We start from the raw sequence: 23442 nt of genomic DNA, 5'->3' as shown, positions 1-23442 counted from the left end.
GTTTTAAGGAAGAAAGGAACAGTTAATATCAGTGGTGGCTCAGTTGACAGTTTCAGATTCATCACATGTACATAGAAACATACAGGGAAAGGCGATGTGTGCATGAACAAACAATGCACTGAAGTTTGTGCTGGGGGCAGCCTGCAAGAGTCGCCACACATTCTGGCACTGGCATAGAATCCCACCAGACGTGGCACAACAACACAGAACAGAACCTGCCAAGTGACAAAGCAACAACAGCAAAACAAGCCATAAACAAGAGAAAATCTGCAGATGCTGGAAATCTGAGCAACACACACAAAATGGTGGAGCAACTCAGCAGGCAAGGCAGCATCTATGGAAAAAAATACAGTCGGCGTTTCGGGCCGAGACCCTTCAGCAGGACTGGAGAAAAAAAAGCTGATGAATAGATTTTAAAGGTGGGGGGAGGGGAGAGAGAACCACCAGGTGATAGGTGATACCTGGAGGGGGAGGGATGAAGTAAAGAACTGGGAAGTGATTGGTGCGATGAGGTGAGAGAGGGAAGAGGGGATAGGAAATAGAGAAGGAATAGGGGTGGGGTGTTGGGGGACATTACTGGAAGTTTGAGAAATTGATGTTCATGCCATCAGGTTGGAGGCTACCCAAACGGAATACAAGATGTTGCTCCTCCAACCTAAGTGTGGCTTTATCACAACAGTGGAGGAGGCCATGGATGGACATATCGGAATAGGAATGGGAATGGGAAATCCTGCTTGTTCTGATGGATGCAGCACAGATGCTCGGCAAAGCGGTCTCCCAATCTACATCAGGTCTCACCAATATACAGGCCACACTGGCAGCACCGAACACAGTAAATGACCCCACGAGACTCACAGGTGAAGTGTCACCTCACCTGGAAGGACTGTTTAAGGCCCTGGATAGTAGTGAAGGAGGAGGTGTAGGGGCAGGTGTATCACTTGTTCTGCTTGCAAGGATAAGTGACAGAAGGGAGATCAGTGGGGAGGGATGAATGGACAAGGGAGTCGTGTAGGGAGCAATCCCTGCGGAAAGCAGAAAATGGTGGGGGAGGGAAAGATGTGCTTGGTGGTGGGATACTGTTGGAGGTGGTGGAAGTTTCAGAGAATTATTACCTGCTGTTTCTACCTCCTACCAAGATCCACAAACCCACTTGTCCAGGTAGACCCATTGTTTCAGCTTGTTCCTGCCCCACTGAACTCATATCGGCTACCTCGACTGTGTTTTATCCCCTTCCCCCCAGTTCAGTCCCTTCCTACCTACATCTGTGACACCTCACACCCTCTTGAACTTTTCAAGGATTTCAAGTTCCCTGGCTCCCATCATGTCATTTTTACAATAGATGTCCAGTCCCTATACAACTCTATCTCCCACCAGGATGCCCTCAAAGCTCTCCGTTTTTTTCTGGACACAAGACCCAACCAATTCCCCTCCCCCACCACTCTCCTCTGCCTAGCAGAACTTGTCCTCACTCTCAATAATTTCCCCTTTGGCTCCTCCCGCTTCCTTCAAACAAAAGGGGTAGCCATGGGCACTCGCATGGGTCTCAGCTATGTCTGCCTGTTTGTCAGCTACCCAGAACACTCTATGGTCCAAGCCTGCATTAGTGACCATTCTGCACTTTTCCTATGCTTCACTGACGAGTGCATTAGTGCTGAACTCGTCGACTTCATCCACTTTGCCTCCAACTTCCACCCTGTCGTCAAATTCACCTGGTCCATTTCCAACACCTCCCTTCCCTTTCTTGACCTCACTCTCTCTATCTCTGGAGACAGCTTATCCACTGATATCTATTATAAACCCATGGACTCTCACATCTACCTAGACTACACCTCGTCCCACCCTATACTTGTAAAAATTCCATCCTCTTTTCTTAATTCCTCCGTCTCTGCTTCATCTGCTCTCAGGATGAACCCTTCATTCCAGAACGAGGGGGATGTCCTCCTTTTTCAAAGAAAGGGGCTTCCCTTCCTTCGCCATCAATGCTGCCTTCAACCGCATCTCTTCCATTTCATGCGCATCTGCTCTCACCCCATCCTCCTGCCACCTCTTGTCCTCACCTACCACCCTACCAGCCTCCACATCCAGCACATAATTCTCCTAAACTTCTGCTACCTCCAACAGGATCCCACCACCAAGCACATCTTTCCCTCCCCCTCACTTTCTGCTTTCCACAGGGATCACTCCCTACGCAACTCCATGGTCCATTCATCCCTCCCCACTGATCTCCTTCCTGCACTTATACTTAGAAGCGGAACAAGTGCTACACCTGCCCCTACACCTCCTCCCTCATGACTATCCAGGGCCCTAAACAGTCTTTCCAGGTAAGGTGACACTTCACCTGTGAGTCTTTTGGGGTCATTTACTGTGTTTGGTGCTGCCGGTTGGCTTCCTGTACATTGGTGAGACCCGACGTAAATTGGGAGACCGCTCCGCCAAGCATCTATACTCCATCCGCCAGAACAAGTGGGATCTCCCAATGGCCACCTATTCTAATTCCACATTCCTTTTCAAATCTTTTTTTTATTATTATTATCCAAAATTAACACGAGCACATTGAAGTAAGCAGCACTTATAATGTCTCAAGAAAAAAACCATTATTTTAAAGATTGAAAAAATTTTAGTGATTAAAAAAAGACCCTACTAATTCCACTTTCCATTCTCATTCTGATACATCCATCCATGGCCTCCTCTATTGTCGTGATGAGGCCATATTTAGGTTGGAGGAACAACACCTTATATTCCATCTGGGTAGCCTCCAACCTGATGACATGAACATTGATTTCTCAAACTTCCAGTAATGTCCCCCAACACCCCAACCCTATTCCTTCTCCATTTCCCATGCCTTTTTCCCTCTCTCACCTCAGCTCACCAATCACTTCCCAGCTCTTTACTTCATCCCTACCCCTCCAGGTTTCACCTATCACCTGGTGGTTCTCTCTCCCCTACCCCACCTCTTAAATTTACTCCTCAGCTTTTTTCTCTCCAGTCCTGCCAAAGGATTTCAGCCCGAAACATTGACTGTATTTTTTTCCATAAATGCTGCCTGGCCTGCTGAGTTCCTCCAGCATTTTGTGTGTGTTACAGTAAACCAAGCTCTATTTCTCCCCCTTCTCCCATGCTAAGTTGATGGTATTTACACATATCAGAAGGTTATGGGTTAAAATTTCACTTCAGCATTAGGCTGATATATTGACAGATGACATATTTTGGAAGATATTTTTAAACCAGGACAATCTCTTCACTTTTATTAGGATATAAATATTCCCAGAGCCTATTTTGAAGAAGAGGTGGAGAGTATTTGTCCAATTTTTATCCTTCAATCCACCTGACAACAGATTATTTGGTCATCAATACTGCCACATGTAAAACATTGTTCTGAAAATTTGGCGGGCTGATTTCAAACATTACAAGAGCAGCTGTATTTCAATTATGACTATAAAGCACAATGGGTTACTCTGAAGTCATAAAAGATGTTATATAAACACAAGTCCTTATTTTAAATGGACTTTACTTTTAACACAAGTCTATTGAAATCTTAGTCCTATGCACATACATATATATTTCAACATTGCTGACTGAAGTAAAACAGCACCAGACTCAATGAAAAGTAGAAATTCTCAACTGTGCCCAGAAGTGCATGGTAAGTTAGTTTAAGACACAGGGAAGGTCAGATCTTCCAGCTCACCCATCACTGTTTTATAATTTTCACACCAGTTAAGGTCAACATTGTCAAGCTGATTAGTATTTGGTACCTTTGTTTGTTTCTTTGGCTGTAGATCTTGCAACCAGCCAACTTGTCTTGTAGCAATGCTTGGCTTTGGTGCACATGCACTGAAATTACGCTGGGCTCTGAGAACACAACGTGATAGGAAAGAGAAACAAGCTTTCCTGAAGGGTTCGTTCAATAGTGTGTACACAACAGGGTTGTTGAAAGAGTTGAAGAATCCAATTGCCTGCACAGCACTGATCATGATGTTGGTGATGTGATCATTTTCATCCTGTAAATTATCTGTGAAAACAGAATTCCGTCAACAATCCAGAGCGAAGAGGTTGATCTGTGACTGAGTGATTGATTCTCAGCATTATGGAGCAATTTAGTAATAACAACTGCCATGGGATTCAGTAAGAAATAAACATCCACCTGTCATGTAAATTTCTACTATAACAAAAAACACGGAAGTTCACAGTATCCATGAAGAGAGAAATATCATGAGAGTTTAATGTTCTAATTCTTTTCCTATGTCTGATGTTTTTATGGTGTATTCCCCAGCCCCAGGTAATATATTTAGTAGACTTCTGCTACAGTGACTTTCATGGCTCTTCTGCTCTTTAAGGTCTCCAGCTGCAACACAAAGTCTCATTCTCTGTGACCCATAAGCAGAGGATCCAACATAGTGCAAGTCCAACACATTGCTTTGCACGTGCCTAACAAACCGTTCGCACGATTAGTTTTATTTTCTCTGCACATTGGGTGTTTGATGGTCTTCTTTCATATTAATGGGTTCTATGAGTTTCTTTGTTTTGTGGCTGCCCGAACGGAGGCAAATCTTAAGGTTGTATAAAGTATACATACTTTGAACTTAATTTAGGAGATAGGGCTGCAGATAGGCTGGGGTCAGAGGATAGGGGAGGTGTTGCTCCATCATAACATGTCAGTTGGAAGCAAAATCCAAGGCACCCTGCTTGAAAACCAGAAATGCATTACTGGTTTTGAACAGCACCATCAGCATACATCTGTATTTTGATGTAAAAGCTCAATTAGTGATTTCAATTGGTCCCAATCACCAAATTATGTATGATTTGTACACATTTTGGGCCATGATTTCCCAAGACCACTCATGGAGCTCAAGACACTCTAGGATGATCCAGACTTGGGACAGCGGCTCAAGTTTTGCAAATAGCAGCTAATGGTCAAAAAGTCCAGATTTTTCTTTGCTTGGCTTTCTGCTATACTGAAGGAATTGGTAGTTTACTGACAGAGATATTCATTCTTTGTTCAAGACACAACAAGAATGTTCCAAAGCCCATGTAAAGTGTCAAAGTGATACCAACTCAGTTTGTATCAGGTAGGCATGGTACAGCCATCAATAGAAATTATGGCCTTTGCTGATATGCATACTGAGATAAAAATAAAAATGCTTCGATTTCTACCCCAAAACAGAGAAAAAGTAAATTCATTACAGATTCAACAGTTGAATTGGATCTCTTTTAGTTTATATGGCACTGCAATTCATTGAGAGAAAACAGCTGACAGTATTAGCATTAAAATTGGTTTTAATATACTAAAACCATGTGATTATACCACCAACTGTTGAAAGGGACCAACTGACAGGTGTTGAATCTGTTAGAGTGGGGACTGATTATGTAAATTAGGATTAATGACCGTTTTAGATCAGAATTGATCACTGCCAGCTCCCTCAGACCCCTCCCCCTGAGAGGTCGTTGTTGCTTTAATGGCTGACCTTTTTAAGTCAAATATACAGTACCTAACTAGATTTTACTAGATTACAAAATACCGAAGTTAAAATTTAATGAAATAATAATCAATAAAACTAATTGAAAAGGTAAAAAAAAGCAAATTTTGGCTTACTGTATTCAATCAGCATATTCACCACATGAAATGGAGCCCAGCATATGGTGAAGAGCACCACAACGGTTATCATCATAACTATAGCTCGTTTCTTCTTTCTTAAGAAGGATGAAAATATATTCAAGGTTAGAATTTGCTATCAGACAAACTATTATTTATATATGTGATCCTGTATGTACATAACATATTGCTGTTCTGCTTGCTACACCACAGGAATGGTGTAGAATGCAGAGGAGATTGACAGGATGGTGCCTGGATTGGACGACTTCAGTTATGGTTTGAGATTGGACAAGCTGGGCATGCTTTTCCTGAAGTGAAGGATGAATGGCCTGATAAGGTGGATATTCAAAAGCTTTTGTCTATGGTAGAGATGTCTAAAGTGAGAGTGCCTGAGATTAAGGTGGGAGGTAACACACACAAAATGCTGGTGGAACACAGCCGGCCAGGCAGCATCTATAGGAAGAGGACGAAGGGTCTCGGCCCGAGACGTTGACTGTACTTCTTCCTATAGTTGCTGCCTGGCCTGCTGCGTTCCACCAGCATTTTGTGTGTGTTGCTTGAATTTCCAGCATCTGCAGATTTCCTCGTGTTTGCGTTAAGGTGGGAGGTAGGAGTTTTAAACTTAGTTTTTTCTTCTAACATAACTCAGAATTTTTCCCTATATTTATTTATCATGCATTTCATTGTACTGTTGCTGTAATGTTAATAAATTTCACGACTTCTGCTGATGATATTCAATCTAATTCTAAAGTGGATCTGTAGAGAATGCTTTTACACAGGGACTGGTTGATGACTGGAACTCAAAACCAGACAAGGTGGTGTACTCAAATACAGTCACTACATTTAAGAGGCATTTAAACTGTCTTGAAAGAGAAGATAAAGAATGCTACAGAACTGAAATGGGCAATGGGATTAGTTGCCCATGAAGAGCAAGTTGGTTGGCATGGGCATTGCAGACCATAGGTCTAATCCTGTGTTATGCAACTCCATTACTAGATTGATAAAAACTTTAAAACAGAAATTATTATAAATGAATTATGATCTATAAAAAAAACCTAATGAAAAACTTTTCCATGTGTATTAAATGTAATTGTTGAAAAAGGGAACATTCAATTTTGGGCACATAAAATTGTTCTGAAGTAAGTACAACATAGAAAGTAAATTTCTCCATTCATAGTAAATTTATTATCAAAAGTACATATGTGTCACCATATACAACCCTGACCTATGTTTTATACACAGTAAATTCAAGAGACACAATAGAATCATTGAAAGACTGCACCCCGCTGTACCCCTTTTATGGGAGAGATGTGATTAAACTGGAATGGGAGCAGAAAATATTCACGAGGATTCTGCATGACTAAATGCCCTGAGTTAGATGGAAAGGTTGACCAGACTTGGTCCCTTATTCCTTGGAACACAGGAGGATAAAGGGTAACCTACAGAGGTTTATAAAATCACGAGGTGCATAGGTAAGGTGGATGGTAGAGGTCCTTTCCCCAGTCTAACATTAGTGGGCATAGATTTTGGGTGAGTGGGGAAAGATTTAAAGGGGCCTGAGGGACAACTTTTACATGCAGAGAGCGGTGAATATATGGAATGAGCTGCCAGAGGAAGTGGATGAGGCAGGTACAATAGTATCATTTAAGAGGCATTTGGATAGGTACATGCAGGGGTGGGGCTTAGAGGGATGTGAGCTGAACTGGAAAATTGGGATTAACTGAGTGGCTTGGACTTGGGCCGAAGGTTCTGTATCCAGGCAGTATAACCTTTTCACTCTAAGACTGTCAGATAAGTATAAGGGCAGGAGAGGAGAGATAATAAGGAAGGATGATAATATGGGGGAAATTTACATTCAGCTAAGCACTCAGATAGACAATTTTGAGTGAATGTCCTGTTTCTATGCTTAATTTCAGGTAGCATTTGGGAAAACTCACCTTGCAGTTTTGGAGGCTTTGTTTTGGTTCAGGTTTAAAACTGCACAATCTTCAACACGCTTCTTTATCCACAGCTCAAAGACAACTCTGGTATAAAGCAGCAACATTACCATGAGCGGCAACACAAAAAGTGCCACCAAATAGAAAGTGGTGAAGGCACGTTGGAGTGAAAACGAATCCCAGTGTTCAAGACAGCAAAAGTAGTGAACATCATAGAGAAAATCATATTTGACCTATGAACAAAAAAAAATCCTGCTTTTAAAATAGGAGTCCGCAGGTGGCTGGAATTTGGAACATAAAACTCAAAAACAAGAGAAAATCTGCAGATGCTGAAAATCAAAGAAATACACACAAAATGCTGGGGGAACTCAGCAGGCCAGGCAGCATCTTTGGAAGCGAGTAAACGGTGGACGTTTCGGTCGAGACCCTTCATCATTCCCAAAACGTTGACTGTTTACTCTTTTTCAGAGATGCTGCCTGGCCTGCTGATTTCCTCCAGCGTTTTGTGTGTGCTACTCTGGCAGAACTCAGCAGTTGTGGAGGAGAACTGGACTATCTAGCAACCCACCGAATTAATCCTAGACTAATCACAGGACAATTTACAATGACCAATTAATCTCTTAACCAATACGTCTTTGGACTGTGGGAGGCACCCAGAGGAAACTCACGTGTTCATGGGGCGGGACGTAGAAATTTCTTACAGATGGTGTCAGAATTGAACTCTGAATTCCAATGTTGCGAGGTGTGGCAGCGTCGCGCTAAACACTACGCCACCGTGGTGCCTCAGGTGGGGGATTCGGAGGAGAGTGAGGGGTGGGGAAAGAGTTGGCAAATGATAGGTGGATCCAGGTGAGTAAGGAGAGAGACAATGGAAACCCCTCTCCCACTATTCCAATCTGTCCACCATTTCTCCTTTATTTGGCTTCACTCTTCACCTTTTCTATCAGATTACATAAACTACAGCCCTTTGTTGTCTCCACTTACCATTTCCAAGCCTTTGTCGAAACCTCCATCTTTCCCCCCACCCGACTCCACCTGTCAATTAACCCTTTCTCTCCCAGATGCCCCTCTTCCTTGCCAGCTCTTGCCCCACCTCTCTCCCTCACTTCATTATACAGACCTTCTCCCCTCTGTTCTTTCCGGTATCTGGACCCAAAATATTAACTGTGCATTTTCCTCCACAGATGTTGCCTGACTCGGTGAGTTCCTCCAGCAGCTTTTTTTTTTGCTGTTTTTTTTGTTACTTTTCTGAATAGCTGCTATTTCAAAATTTTAGCAATACATTTTAACAACAGGAATTTTACCGTCCAGCACAAGGTTCGGTATGTTCATCATTCCAGTCCTGGCTGATATAGATCAATTCTTGACCTGACAAAGTCACAAACTTAAAATTTTTACCCTTGTTTCTGATTTTTCCAAAGTGTATCTCTCCCTAAATCTATGACATTCTTCAACAGTAGCAGGAGCAGAATTAGGCCATTAAATTATCACATTATTTCTCTTTTCTCCTATAGAGATTACACAATCTGAGTGATGATTTCTTAGAAACTAAAAAATATTCTTAATGGTCTTGAAAGGGTTGATGCAGAGGTTATGTTTCCCCTGTATGGCTGCTCTAGAACCAGGGATTACAATCCCAAAAGTAGTGGCCAGAGATGAGGAGAAATGTCTTCATCTCGATGGTAGTGAACCTTTGGAATTTTCAACTGAAGAGTTATAAGGAGGTTTAGCACTGAGTATATTCAAGAAAGAGAGTGATAGATTTTTAGAAGTTAAGAGAATCAAGAAATAAGGGATTAGTGCAAGAACACGCAACATAGGAAATTCCATGTCTACATTCACAAGATATATGCAGCCTATAGTGAACAGTACATATTAATGTGATATAGGGTGGATGCCTATTAATCTGTAAGTGTAATTAACATTAGAACACATGTAGTTGCAGCTGATAAAGTAACTAATTATAATGAGGTTGAAGATCAGTCACAATCATTAAATGACAAATCAAGCACAAAGAGCCAAATGCCCAAATAGACTTTATGAAGACACTCATGGATGAGTGTTTACACATGAAATCATTCAGAATTTTCCCCAACCAGAAGTCTCAGATGAACCAAGCGATCCACAATCTGCTGAGGGCTACAGCAGTGGCGTTCAGGTCTGCCGACCCAGAAGAGGTATGACCCTCCATAAAGCTATCTCACATGCAATCTCAGTGGCAATTCCAGACCAAACTTGAAAAGTAGAAGGATGCTTGACAGCTGTGGCAGGGCCTGAATGCTATCACCTCCAAAGCAAAACCAAGTAATATACGTGACAACAAAGTTTTGCTCCCAAATGTGCTCACTGCCCTTTATGCTCTCTTTGACCGACAAAACATGGAGGCATCTTCACAAACTCCCACAACGCTCAACAACCGTGTGATTTCAGTCACTGAGGTCGATGTGAGAGTATTCTTCTGGAGGGTGAACACATGGAAAGCATCTGTGTACCCACGTATTAGCTATTCAACTGGATGGAATGTTTACCGTATCTTCAACCTTTCACAATGGCAGTCTGAGGTACCCACCTGCTTCAAGCAGGCTTCAATCATACCAATGCCCAAGATAAATGTAGTAACCTTCCTCAATGTCTATCATCCAGTAGCACTTACGTCCACTGTGATGAAGTGCTTTGAGAGCTTAGTGATGAAACATATCAACTCCTGCCTGAGGAGTAACTTGGATCCACTCCAATTTGCCTTTCGTCACAATAGGTCAACAGCAGATGCCATTTCATTGACTCTCCACTCACCTCTGGAACATTGGAACAATGAAGATTCTCTTCATTGACTACAGCTCAGCATTTAACACTATCACCCCTCCTAATCTAATCAATAAGCTCCAAGAACTAGGGCTCAATTGCTCCTTATGCAACTGATTCCTTGATTTCCTCATTTTCAGACCTTCGTTACTACAGACCGGCAACGACATCTCCTCCACAATCATCATCAGCACAGGTGCCCCACAAGGCTGTGTTCTTCGCCCCTTGCTCTACTCACTTTACACTTATTACAGTGAGGCTAGGTACAGCTCCAATGCCATATTTAAGTTACCTGATTACCACCCACTGTTGTTGACCAAATCAAAGGTGGCGATGAATCGGTATGTAGGAAGGAGATTGAAAGTCTGGTTGAGTTTTGTCACAACAACATCTCACTGAATGTCAGCAAAACCAGAGTGCTGATTATTGGCTATAGGAGGAAGAAACCGCAGGTCCATGAAGCAGTACTCATTGGGGGATCGGAGGTGGAGGCCAGTAACTTTAAATTCTTGGGAAGTATCATATCAGAGGATCTGTCCTGGGTCCAGCGTGTAAGTGCTATTTCAAAGAAAGCATGGCAGCTCCTCTATTTTCTTAGAAGTTTGTAAAATTTCTAGTAATCTTTCCCCTTCAGCCCGTAGAATGATTGCATTTCTTACTTTAATGGCGAAAAGATGTATCTTACAACATTGGAAAGAGCCTAAAGCTCCAACTACCTTTTTTTGGTTTTCCCAGACGATACTATGCTTAAATTTGGAGAAAATTAGAAGTAATCTTTATGATTCCTCACTTAAATTTGAACAGACCTGGAGATCTTTTATTCAATATTTTCATTTAATGTAATTTTTTTCCTCTTTTGTTCCATATTTATATTCCCTTCTTGCCTTTTTTTTTTAAACTGTTTTTAATGGAGACTGGGTTTGAGGACGTGATTTTAAGTTCTTTAACTCTACCTGTTTCCAAGTTAGCCCATTGCTTTGCTTTGCTTTTAGTTTAGTTGCATGGTGGTTTTTTTGGGGGGGTCTTTTTTTGGTTTTTTTTTCCTTTTTTTTTCCTTTTCTCTATTGATATATATATATATATATATATACACATATATAAATCAGTATACTATTATTTTACCATATTATTTTATGTTTAAATTGCACTGTTTGTATCAATTTTTTCTTCTGTATTAATATCTCCTGTAATTTCTAACAGTGTATTAGTGCCTTTATGGTTTACCCTTTGTATACTTATTCAATAAAAAGATTTAAAAAAGAAAGAAAAGAAGTTTGTGCGGACTTGGCATGACATCTAAGACTTTGACAAACTTCTATGAATGCACAATGGAGAGCATCCTGTCTGGTTGCATCATGGCCTTGTAAGGAAACACCAGTGCCCCAAGAATAGAAAAACCTACCAAATTAATGGATACAGTCCAGTTTATCACGTAAAAAGTCCTCCCCAGCACTGAGCGCATCTACAAAGAGTACTGCCACAAGAAAGCAGCATCCTTCATCAAGGACCCCCACCATTCAAGCTTTGCTCTCTTCTCACTGCTTCCATCAGGAAGGAAGTACAGAAGTCTTAGATCTCACACCACCAGATTCAGGAACAGTTCAACCATCATGCTCCCTCACTCACCACAAAACTGAACTGTTTACTGAACACAGCCTGTGAACTCACTTTCAAGGACTCTTTAACTCACGTTCTCAGTATTATTTATTTATCTGTCTATTTATTTACCTCTAGTTATTTGTTTGTTTATTTATTTTGCACTGTTTGTCTTCTTTTGCACATTGGTCGCTTGTCAGTTTTTGTGCATAGCTTTTCATCGATACTATTGAACTTCTTTGTTCTACCATGAATGCCTGCAGGAAAATGAATGTCAGGGTAGCATCTGGTGATATATACGTACTTTGATATTAAATTTACTTTGAAGTCTCCCAGCCCCACACCCCTATTTCTACCTCTCAATTATCCAGGGCTTCTCAAAATGTGTCTCTTTAATGTAGCTTTTAATCACAAACCATTTTCTGCTATGGCTTGGTAACAAAAATTGTTTGTTGGAACTGCTCTAACATTATGTAAAGGTGTTCTATTGATTCAAAGACTGTGATACTGTCAGAAAATTAGTATGCCTGCAAAAACCATTGTTAACGAATCAAAGCAACACACACAAAATGCTGGAGGAACTCAGCTGGCCTGCAGCATTTTGTGTGTTGCTTGAATTTCCAACATCTGCAGATTTTCTCTTGTTTGTTAGAGAATCAAAAGCATTTTTTAAATTTAGAGTTGAGTATCAATGTAAAGAAAATAGGATTACTTGCCTCAAATTGCTGAACGTACAACATAGGAGATCCCACGATTAGAGCCACTGCCCATATAAACCCTGAGAGTGAAAAATACAGATTAATATGACATATTAAGAGGATTTCAATCAATTTGTTAGGTCACTGAAACACTACAACACCAGTAGATGCTGCAGGTACTGTATGTTCATTAATTGTGCTGTTATCTGTATGATACATGATTAAATGTAATAACAGGATTCCAGTTAGGTAACTTGCTCGCAAGTAACAATTGTAGAAACTGAGTGAGTTCTAAGTATAAAATCAGGGAAATTTAGAAAATATAGCAAATTTTTAATAAATCACTTTAAAAACACAATTGCTTTTTACAGAAATTTCACAATCTTTTAACACTAGTTGCAAATTCTATTTGACTAAATCATGCGGTGTTCAAAAACCAGCAATACTGAGGATCAACTTTACAAAATTCCATCATTCTGCAGTTTTGAAAAAGATTTTCATGTTTGTTTTCCAAGCTGCAAAGGGAGAAAAAGATTTAGAAATATATTTTATATTAGATTTAAGACAGTAGGACATGTTTAATATGCATCTATGATGAAAGCAAATTTTGTTTATCCAAGAATGCTGATAATACAACACCAGCTTAAAAAGTCTTGAAGAATCTGCAGAGAGGCTTCAGTGGATAAAACTGGTGTCAATGAACAGGTGAGAATGTAGCAAATGCCATGTGGAAAAATGTGAAGTAATCACTTTGATTAACAAAAAGGAAAACAGAATATGTGACAATCGATAAGCATTGGTCTTTTGAGAGAACTGGGTTTTGTTGCATACTGAAAGGGTGTCCTTGAAATAGAAACATAGAAAACCTACAGCACAATACAGGCCCTTCGGCCCACAATGCTCTGCCAAACATGTACTTTAGAAATTACCTAGGGTTACCCATAGCCCTCTATTTTTCTAAGCTCCATGTACCTATCCAGGAGCCTCTTAAAAGACCCTATTGTATCCGCCTCCACCACAGTCGCTGGCAGCTCGTTCCACAACTCACCACTCTTTTCGTAAAAAAACTTACCCCTGACATCCCCTCTGTACCTACTTCCAAGCACCTTAAACTGTGCCCTCTCATGTTAGCCATTTCAGCCTTGGGAAAAAGCCTCTGACTATCCACACGATCAATGTCTCTCATCATTTTATACACCTCTATCATGTCATCTCTCATCCTCTGTCACTGCAAGGAGAAAAGGCCAAGTTCGCTCAACCTATTCTCATAAGGCATGCTGTCCAATCCAGGCAATATCCTTGTAAATCTCCTCTACACCCTTTCTATAGATTCCACATCCTTCCTGCAGTGAGGTGACCAGAACTGAGCACAGTACTCCAAGTGGGGTCTGACCAGGGTCCTTTATAGTTGTAACATCACCTCTCAGCTCCTGAACTCATATCATCTTCATCCATGGTTGATGAAGGCTAATACACCATATGTCTTCTTAACCACACAGTCAACCAGCACAGCAGCTTTGAGTGTCGTATGGACATGGACCCCAAGATCCCGCTGATCCTCCACACTACCAAGAGTCTTACCATTAATGTTATATTCTGCCATCATATTTGACCTACCAAAATGAACCACCTCACACTCTTCTCCACCTGCCACTTAAAAAGTGAAATACTGAAGTTAACATGCAGGCACAGCAAGGTATTTATTACAAGACATTTTGGATATAAAAATTAAAACATCTTAATGGCAGTATGCAGAGTGCTGATGAGAGAGGACTAGGAATGTTATGTATAGATCAGTTATCCCCACCTTTGTGAGGATTTATGTATGAATCTCAACAAAGGGTCGGGGGGGGGGGTGGGTGAGAGGTGGTTAAGCAGATTGGCCCATGCTTTACCGAATTTAAAAGAACAAGAGATCATTGAAACATTAAGAATTCTGAAGGGCTTGACAGGGCAGATATGTCCTGTCAAGTCCTTTGGGACAATGGATTCCCAAGGGAGGATGCTTACTCTGTCTGGGTAGAGTGTTTCTGGAACCAGAAGTTAGAATCTGAAAATAAAGGGTCAGTTGATCAGGACAGAGATGAAAAAAACTTCACCAAGAAGTTAGCAAATCTTTGGGAATCTCTAGCCAGAGAGCCTAAGAATGCTCACCCCTCGGTATTTTCAAGACAGAGACCAGTACATACTTTGATATCATGAAACCCAATAGATATAAGCTGCCCAGAAACATGAGGCGAAATAAGAGATCGGCCATTATCTTATTGAATGATAGACTAGGTACAAAGGTGAGAATGGCCTACTGCTGTTTTAAGAGGGGTTTTACGTTAAGGACAAGGTAACTTAGAAAATCCTGATTTTCTGCAAAGGGAAAGAATTCAGAATGCATTGAATGTAGTGTTATGAATTAGCAGTAATAGATATGAAACTGAGACAGGGTTTATAAACAAACCACGAGATTTATTAACCCCTGCTCAAAAACATTGAAAAGTAAACAAACGACTAACTTAAGCGGAAGTTAACAGTTAGGCGATTATATCGAACAAACAGTCAAACTTATAAACTGTTCTTAATGAGTTCTCATCCAAGCACAGTCTTAAAGTGATAAATTCAAAAGTCCAAGTGATTTATACAGTCATTAAGGAGAGACTTTCCCAAAACAACGATTCCTTCAAAGGAATGACGAATCTGCCGATCACAGCCGAGAGATGCCTTGTCCGAAGAAATAAAGTGTCCTAAAGGAACTGACCTTTTGGCTGGAGGGTGGTCACTGCACAAACCTTCCTGACCTTGCAGGGGTTTAACTCAAATGTGCATGCCACAATTCAAAAAGGTCGATCATTCCCAAGATGCCGAATAACGTTAACTTTACCCAATCCTTTTGGTTCGGATAACGCTGGTAATGTCTTCACTCCCTGATACTGGACTGTAAGGGGAAAATAAACGTGCAACAAACAAAACTGGTGGCGTCACCAAAACGTCCGACCGGCAACAACAACGTTGCAACAAAAATAAAAATAAGAACTGCGTCACCGTGGCGGGCTTTTTCCTTTACACCACGCCATCACGTGAGATCACATCAGCCCATTATCACAAGCCCATTACATCATTCCCATAGCACGAGTCCATTACATCATGCTCACAAGATAATTACATCATAGTCACGAGATACTCAAGGAACAGGTAACAGTAGTATATTTCCATTTCCAAATGGCACTGTAAAAGCTCCCAGATATGGGGAAAGGGGAACTATACTTAGATAAATTGAACTACATTGCTTTGCATTCCAGCCTCCTGCCTGAACTTTCTACAAGGAGATCCTACAGGACACAGTTACATGGGCCAAATACAGTGGACTGAGTGAAGAGACTTCAATCTGAGCAGCAATTATGGCTCAAGTAGTCTTCTGCTGAACTCCCATCCCACAGAGTACTCTGATAATCTTTGACAGGATGTAGAGCCGAGGTGGGAGCTTCGCTTTCCAATAACCAGAGTCATCAATAAAATTGCTTTAAACTATGAAAATATAATTATTATTTCAAAACTAGCATGTATTAAAATCACTAAAACATTAAAATAATATAAAACCACTTTAAAATATGCTCCAAGTTTGCAAGTGTGACATCCCAGTTAGATAAAATACAGTTTGAGGCAGGAAGTTATTTTGCCACTTTATAAACTTTCTATGGGTCTAGAGATAATTAGAAGCTAGCAGCTAACCCCAGAAAACTGCACTATTCTGTCCGTAAGTTTGAATACAGGGCTGGTACAAAGATGATCGGATTATGAGTTGTGATAAGGAGGCAGACTGGCTTCAGGAAAATGTTAACAAGCTAAACAAATGGATGAAGACAGGGCGGATGGAATACAATGTGGAAAACTGTGAAGTTTGGAGGATCTTTGCATGCTGTCTCAGGATCTGGTTTAACTTAGACAAAAATTTGAAAGAGGCAAGCTGCAGTCATTTCTACCTGAATTTTGCTTCAGGTTTGCATAATACACACACACCAGGTACATGGGCTGATGAAGCCAATATTGTCTAAATGAGCAATCTGCATTAACTTCGATAATGCTGCATCACCTCTAATGTAAGGTTTAAAAGCAGGAACACTCTCTCTAACAGAATTGTGAGTACACTCACTCCTCAGGGACTGGAGCAGTTTAAGAAGGCAGCTCACCACCACATTCTCATAGGCAAAGAGGGACAGGCAGTTAATACTGGGTCAGCCTGTGAAGCTCACATCCCTCGTAACAGGACTGAACAGAATCGAAATGGTTTTATGAAGAGGAAGTCACGTTTGATCAATCTGCTGGAGTTCACTATGGCTGTGACAGATAGAGTATATAAATATGCGGTATAGATGAATATCCAATTTTTTAAAAAAGTTATAAGACCATAAGACATAGGAGCAGAATTAGGCCATTTGGCCCATCGAGTCTGCTCCGCCACTCAATCATGGCAGATCCTATTTTTCTTTATATTCAATCCCAGTTCCTGCGCCCCCCCCGTATTCTTTGATACCATGTCTAAACAAGAACCTATCAATCTCTGCCTTACATACACTCAATGACCTGGCCTCCACAGCTGCATGTGGCAACAAATTCCACAAATTCACCACCCTTTGGCTAAAGGAATTTCTCAACACCTCTGTTTTGAAAGGATGTCCCTCTAGCCTGAGGCTGTGTCCTCTTGTCCTAGACTCTCCCACCATGGGAAACATCCTTTCCACATTTACTCTGTCTAGGTCTTTCAACATTCGAAAGGTTTCAATGAGATCTCCCCCCCCACCCCCACCATCCTTCTAAATTCCAGCGAGTACAGACCAAGAGCCATCGAACGTTCCTCGTATGATAAACCTTTCATTCCTGGAATCATCCTTGTAAACCTCCTCTGGACCCTCTCCAATGCCAGCATATCTCTTCAAAGATGAAGAGCCCAAAACTGTACACAAAACTCAAGGTGAGGCCTCACTAGTGCCTTATAAATCCTCAGCATCACATCTCTGCTCTTGTATTCTAGACCTCTTGAAATGAATACAACCATTGCATTTGCCATCCTCACCACCGACTCAACCTGCAAGTTAACCTTTATAGTGTTCTGCACAAGGACCCCCAAGTTCCTTTGCTTCTCAGATTTTTGGATTTTTCCCCGGTTTAGAAAATAATCCACACATTTATTTCTACTACCAAAGTGCATGACCATGCATTTCCAACATTATATTTTATTTGCCACTTTCTTGCCCATTCTCCTAATCTATCTAAGTCCTGCTGCATCCTACCCGTTTCCTCAACACTACCTGCCCCTCCACCAATATTCATATCATCTGAAAACTTGCAACAAAGCCATCTATTTCATCATCTAAATCATTTATATACAGCATAAAAAGAAGTGGTCCCAACACCAACCCCTGCAGAACACCACTAGTTACTTGCAGCCAACCAGACAAGGATCCTTTTATTCCCACTAGCTACCTTCTTCCAATTAGCCAGTGCTCTAACCATGTCAGTAACTTTCCTGTAATACCATGGGCTCTTAATTTGGTAAGCAGCCTCACGTGTGGCACCTTGTCAAAGGCCTTCTGAAAGTCCAAATATACAACATCCACCGCATCCCCTTTATCCATCCTACTTGGAATCTCCTCAAAGAATTCCACCAGGTTCATCAGGCAGGATTTTTCCCTTAAGGAAACCATGCTGACTTTCTCCTATCTTATCCTGTGTCACCAAGTACTCTATCACTGCATCCTTAACAATTGACTCTGACATCTTCCCAACCACTGAAGTCAGGCTAACTGGTCTATAAATTCCCCTCTGCTGCCTTCTTACTTTCTTAAAGAGTAGAGTGATATTTGCAATTTTTCAGTCCTCTGGCACCATGCCAGAGTCCAATGATTTTTGAAAGATCATTTCTAATGCTGCCACAATCAGAACCCTAGGGTGCAGTTCATCTGGGCCAGGTAACTTATGTACTTTCAGGTCTTTCAGCTTTTTGAGTACCTTCTCTCTTGTAATAGTAACTGTGCCGACTTCTCTTCCTTCACACACTACAACATCTGGCACACTACTAGTGTCTTCCACAGAGAAGACTGATGCAAAAGACTTATACACAGGAGGTTGGCAAGTTTACAGCTCAGAAGTTTGGGATCTGAGAGCACAGTTTGAGAATAATGAATGGGCCTTTTAGGACTCAGCTGAGAAGAACTATTTTCATTCAGACAGCTGTGAAAGCTCAGTCACAGTATTCATTGAAAACAGAAATCTGGTCATTTTGAGATACAGGTTCAATGCTGGAAAATGGCACTAAGGCGCAAGATCAGCCATGATTTTGATGAATGATAGGGTAGGCATGAATGGATTGATGGCCTACTCCTGTTCCTCATCCTCATGTTATGTTCTTATGTTGCTGATTTAGTATCCTTCTATTTATTTATTTATTGAGATGCAGTGCAGAATAGGCCATTCTACCCTTCGAGCCACAGCGCCCAACAATCCCTGATTTAATCTGAGCCTAATCATAGGACAATTTCACAATGACCAATTAACCTACCAAACTGTATGTCTTTGGACTGTGGGAGGAAATCAGAGCACCCGGAGGAAACCCACGTGGTCATGGGGACAACATACTAACTCTTTACAAGCAGTAGTGGGCTAGCCAGTTGTCTACCCATATTAAAATGTTATTCACAATGTTATAGATTCTTGTCTTATGGCAAAAATCTTTCACGTGCCACTTTGTGAATCTGGGAATCCAAATAAAACAGTTGGAAGAGAGGGAGACTTTTCTGGTTGGCTGCCAGTGTCTGGTAGTGTTCTGCAAGGGTCTGTGTTGGGACTGTTTCTTTTCATGTTATACATCAATGATTTGGATGACGGAATTGTCGGCTTTGTGGCCAAGTTTGCAGATGATATGAAGATAGGTGGAGGGGAAGGTAGTGTTGAGGAAGCAGGGAGTCTGCTGAAGGACTTGGACAGATTAGGAGAATGGGCAAAAACGTGGCAGAAGGAATACAGTGTAGGGACATGTACAGTGATGCATTTTGATAAAGGTGTAGACTATTGGAGAGCAAATTCAGAAATCCGAGGTCAAAGGGACTTTGAGTTCCAGAGCAGAGTTCCAGGGACTTTGAGCCCTAATCCCTAAAGATTACCTTGCAGGTTGAGTCGGTAGTAAGGAAACCAACTGCAACATTAGCATTCATTTCAAGAGAACTAGAATATAAAACCAAGAATGTAATGCTGAGACTTTATGAGGTTTTGGTCAGACTGCAATTAGCATACAGTGAGTAGTTTGGGGTTCCTTATCTAACAGAGCATATGGAGGCATTAGAGAGGGTCCTGAGAAGGTTCACAGAATGATCCCAAAAATGAAAGGATTAACATATCAGGCTAACAGCTGTGGGCCTGTACCCACTAGAGTTTAGAGCAGGGGGTCCCAATCTTCTTTATGCCATGGACTCCTTTCATTAACCAAGGGGTCTGTGGACCCCAGATTGGAAACCCCTGGTTCAGAAGAATGAAGGGGTATCTTATTGAAACCTATCAAATATTTAAAGGCCTAGATAGAGTGGACATGGAGAGGGTGCTTCATTTAGTGGGGAAGTCTAAGACATGAGGGCACAGCCTCAAAATACAAAGACGTCCATTTAGAACAGAGATAAGGAGGAATTTCTTTAGCCAGTGGGTGGTGAATCTGTGGAATTCGTTGCTACAGGTGACTGTGGAGGCCAAGTCATTGGGTAAATTTAAGGTGCAGATTGATAGGTTCTTAATTAGCAAGGGTATCAAAGGTTACAGGGAGAAGGCTGGAGAATGGGGTTGAGGGAATAATAAATCAGTCAAGATAGAATGGCAGAGCAGACTTGATGGGCCAAATAGCCAGAATGTGCTCCTGTGTCTTATGATTTTACCTCTTTTCCTTTTATCTGCTCTGCTCATAACATCAAAGAACTCTAATGAAGTTACATTTCATAAAAGTTGACTTTGCTTGATTGTATTACAGATTTCTGAATGTCCCAAAACTATGCTGTTAGCAGTATTTCCCTAATGACAAACATTGAACAAACTAACTTATTGCTTCCTGGATATTTCAATATGTGTGAAACATGTGTGGTTTTCCAATCAAAGTAGGACCTTTATAAAATGCTGTCATTTTGGAAGATCACAGACACTATCTACAATGCATCGACTATCTCCACAGCTAACAACATCTCTAAGCTACATCACATCAGGACACAAAGCATCAGGTCCAGCTCCTTGTAAATATTTGGTCCTATCAGTATGTCTAGCGGGTTAAGCTTATTTTGACCAAACTGCAAAATTAACCAGAACATACAAATTATGTTGCTTCCAATATTTATGAATTATTTAGAGGACATTAAATACTGACAGCACTGAATGTCCCTGTATTTATTCTTTTACAATGCAATAGTGTTGTTATCTTTGCTAAATTCTGCCCTTCCTGTAGAATAGTGGTTCCCAAACTTTTTTGGGTTAATGCCCTCTTGGCTCCCAGACCACATCCCCAGTGCCCCCCTCTCACTTTCCGGCCGTTACATAAAAGCTATAAAGAAAATAAGAAGTGCAAATTCAAAGCAGTGACAAATAATTGCAAAAGTTATTCAAATCTATTTAAAGCTACAGTTAAAATTATTTCTTTATTTAATTACAGTTGAAACAATTTTCATCAATATTTTTAAAATTTCGCCAATATTTTATATACATTAGTAGTCCAACGATTCACTACTTTATTGCTCTTTCACCTTTCAGAGAGATGGATGGGCTTGGCACAGTGATATCAGCTTCTCAACATCAGGCTGAATATCACTTAGGAGTAAAATTCAGAATTGGCTTTCACTTTGGAGACAGGGGATAGTGGTGGAAGAACATTATTCTGGCAGGAGGTCCTCTGCCAGTGTTGTTCCCAGAAAACAATGTTGAGACCTCTGTGTGTATATATAAATGACTTGGATGAAAATGTTGATGGATTAAGTTAGTAAATTTGCAGATGACATGAAGAGAGGTGGATCTGTGGACAGGATAGAGAGCTGTCAAATGATAAGCAGGACTTGCCCGGAATTTCACATTCCCTCTCTAAGGACCCACGTAGCCACCTCATTGTTTGGTGCCTGGTCTGCCTCCATTGTCCTGGAGGTACACCCTATCCTCGTTATATGCGAGGGATGTGTTCCTCGAAGTTGACGCATAATGTGAGATCGCATAACGTGAATAATTATTTAAATGGAGAAAATAGGGTTGCATTCCAGAGGGCTTCCTAAATGTTTTATCTGTAATTTATTCACATTTTTATACCAATACCACATAAAAGCAGTACTACAAGACAAAAAAATTACCAATTTAAGGTAATATTCAATGTAATAAATCATAGAAAGTTAACATCCTCTGGTGTACAGTACTCACCAACAGTGGCAGGTGTGTTCGTTCCGGGAGATAAGTGGTTGTTGTGGTGTCGAGCAGCTTTACACGGATTAAGTGGATGGTTGTGGTCATCAGGATAATATCAAACACAGCAAGGGGTGAAGGAAGACTCACAGAACTCTTAGAAATGCCAGCAGCAGCAGATTACAGCGATTTGCATAAAACGGTGAGGGTTGTTTGCTTGGCAGCATTTTGTTTTAAATTTGCTTGTAGGGAAGAAGGGTTGATGGCAGGGAACGACTGAAATGCTGACTCCGTCTCTTTATGCTGACGATTTATTGGTTTATATATCTAATCCTGACGAATCTATTCCTGCCTTGCTAAAATTATTTAATGAATTTGGAGATTTTTCAGGATACAAAATAAATTTCAGTAAAAGTGAATTGTTTCCTTTAAATAATTCTGCCTCTATATATGATAATACTCCTTTTAAAGTCACAGATTCTTTTAGATATTTAGGTATTATAATTACTAAAAATATAAGGATCTTTATAAAGCCAATTTTGTTCCTTTACTAGACTCTATGAAGTATTTATTTAGTAGATGGAATCCACTTATATTTTCACTTGTTGGTCGTATTCATATAGTTAAAATGATGATTTTACCAAAATTTTTATATTTATTTCAGAATATCCCTGTTTTTTTGACTAGGAAGTTTTTTGATCGGATTGATTCTATTATTTTATCTTTTATTTGGAATAATAAAAGACCAAGAATTAGTAAATGTCACTTACAAAAATTGAAAAAGAATGGAGGTCTTGCTTTGCCTAATCTAAGAAAGTATTACTGGGCTGTTAATATGCGATACATGTCTTTTTGGTTATATTGGGTTGATAACAGTGATTGGCCAATTTGGGTAGGCCTGGAACTGAAAGTTGTAAAACAGTTTTATTTAACCTCGTTATTGGGAGCTGCTTTACCTATACAATTAGCTAAAGTTGCTAATTTAAACCTATATCCTGTGATTAAGTATTCTTTACAAATTTGGCTCCAGTTCCACAATTTTTTTAATCTTAAAAAATTTAAACTTTGTAGTTTAATTTATCAAAATTACTTTTTAAGCCTTCTTTGAGTGATCCAATTTTTTTACTTTGGAAAAATAAAGGTACTAATTCTTTTTTGGATTTATTTAAAGAAGTTAGATTGATGTCTTTTGAACAATTAATTGATAAATATTCTCTTTCATACTCACAATTTCTGCAATACCTTCAAGTTAGACATTTTTTACAAAAATATTTAAGTAATTTTCCTTACATATTGGAGGCTGACTTGTTAGATACTATTATGAGTATGAATCCTTCAATCAAGGCTTCTATTGGAAGAATTTATTACAATGGGATAAGCGTCCTTTATCTAAGATTAAACAGGATTGGGAAAAGGAACT

General features: G+C 40.4%; 1 protein-coding gene across 1 annotated transcript in view; it reads right to left on the bottom strand.

Moving 5' to 3' along the window:
- Nucleotides 1-3650: 3650 nt before the first annotated feature.
- Nucleotides 3651-23442, bottom strand: part of LOC134358462 (pyroglutamylated RF-amide peptide receptor-like) — a 33091-nt gene continuing 13299 nt past the window's right edge. Inside the window, exons 3-6 of the mRNA XM_063070702.1 lie at nucleotides 12642-12703; nucleotides 7528-7760; nucleotides 5591-5688; nucleotides 3651-4009 (exon numbers count right to left, since the gene is read on the bottom strand). Coding sequence (XP_062926772.1) covers nucleotides 3651-4009; nucleotides 5591-5688; nucleotides 7528-7760; nucleotides 12642-12703 — 752 coding nt within the window. The remainder of the gene's footprint in view (nucleotides 4010-5590; nucleotides 5689-7527; nucleotides 7761-12641; nucleotides 12704-23442) is intronic.

This window comes from Mobula hypostoma, chromosome 18 (genome assembly GCF_963921235.1).
Source record: "Mobula hypostoma chromosome 18, sMobHyp1.1, whole genome shotgun sequence".
NCBI classification, from domain to species: domain Eukaryota; kingdom Metazoa; phylum Chordata; class Chondrichthyes; order Myliobatiformes; family Myliobatidae; genus Mobula; species Mobula hypostoma.
Note: the sequence above shows the minus strand (reverse complement) of the source record. Positions and strands in the feature narration are given on the sequence as shown.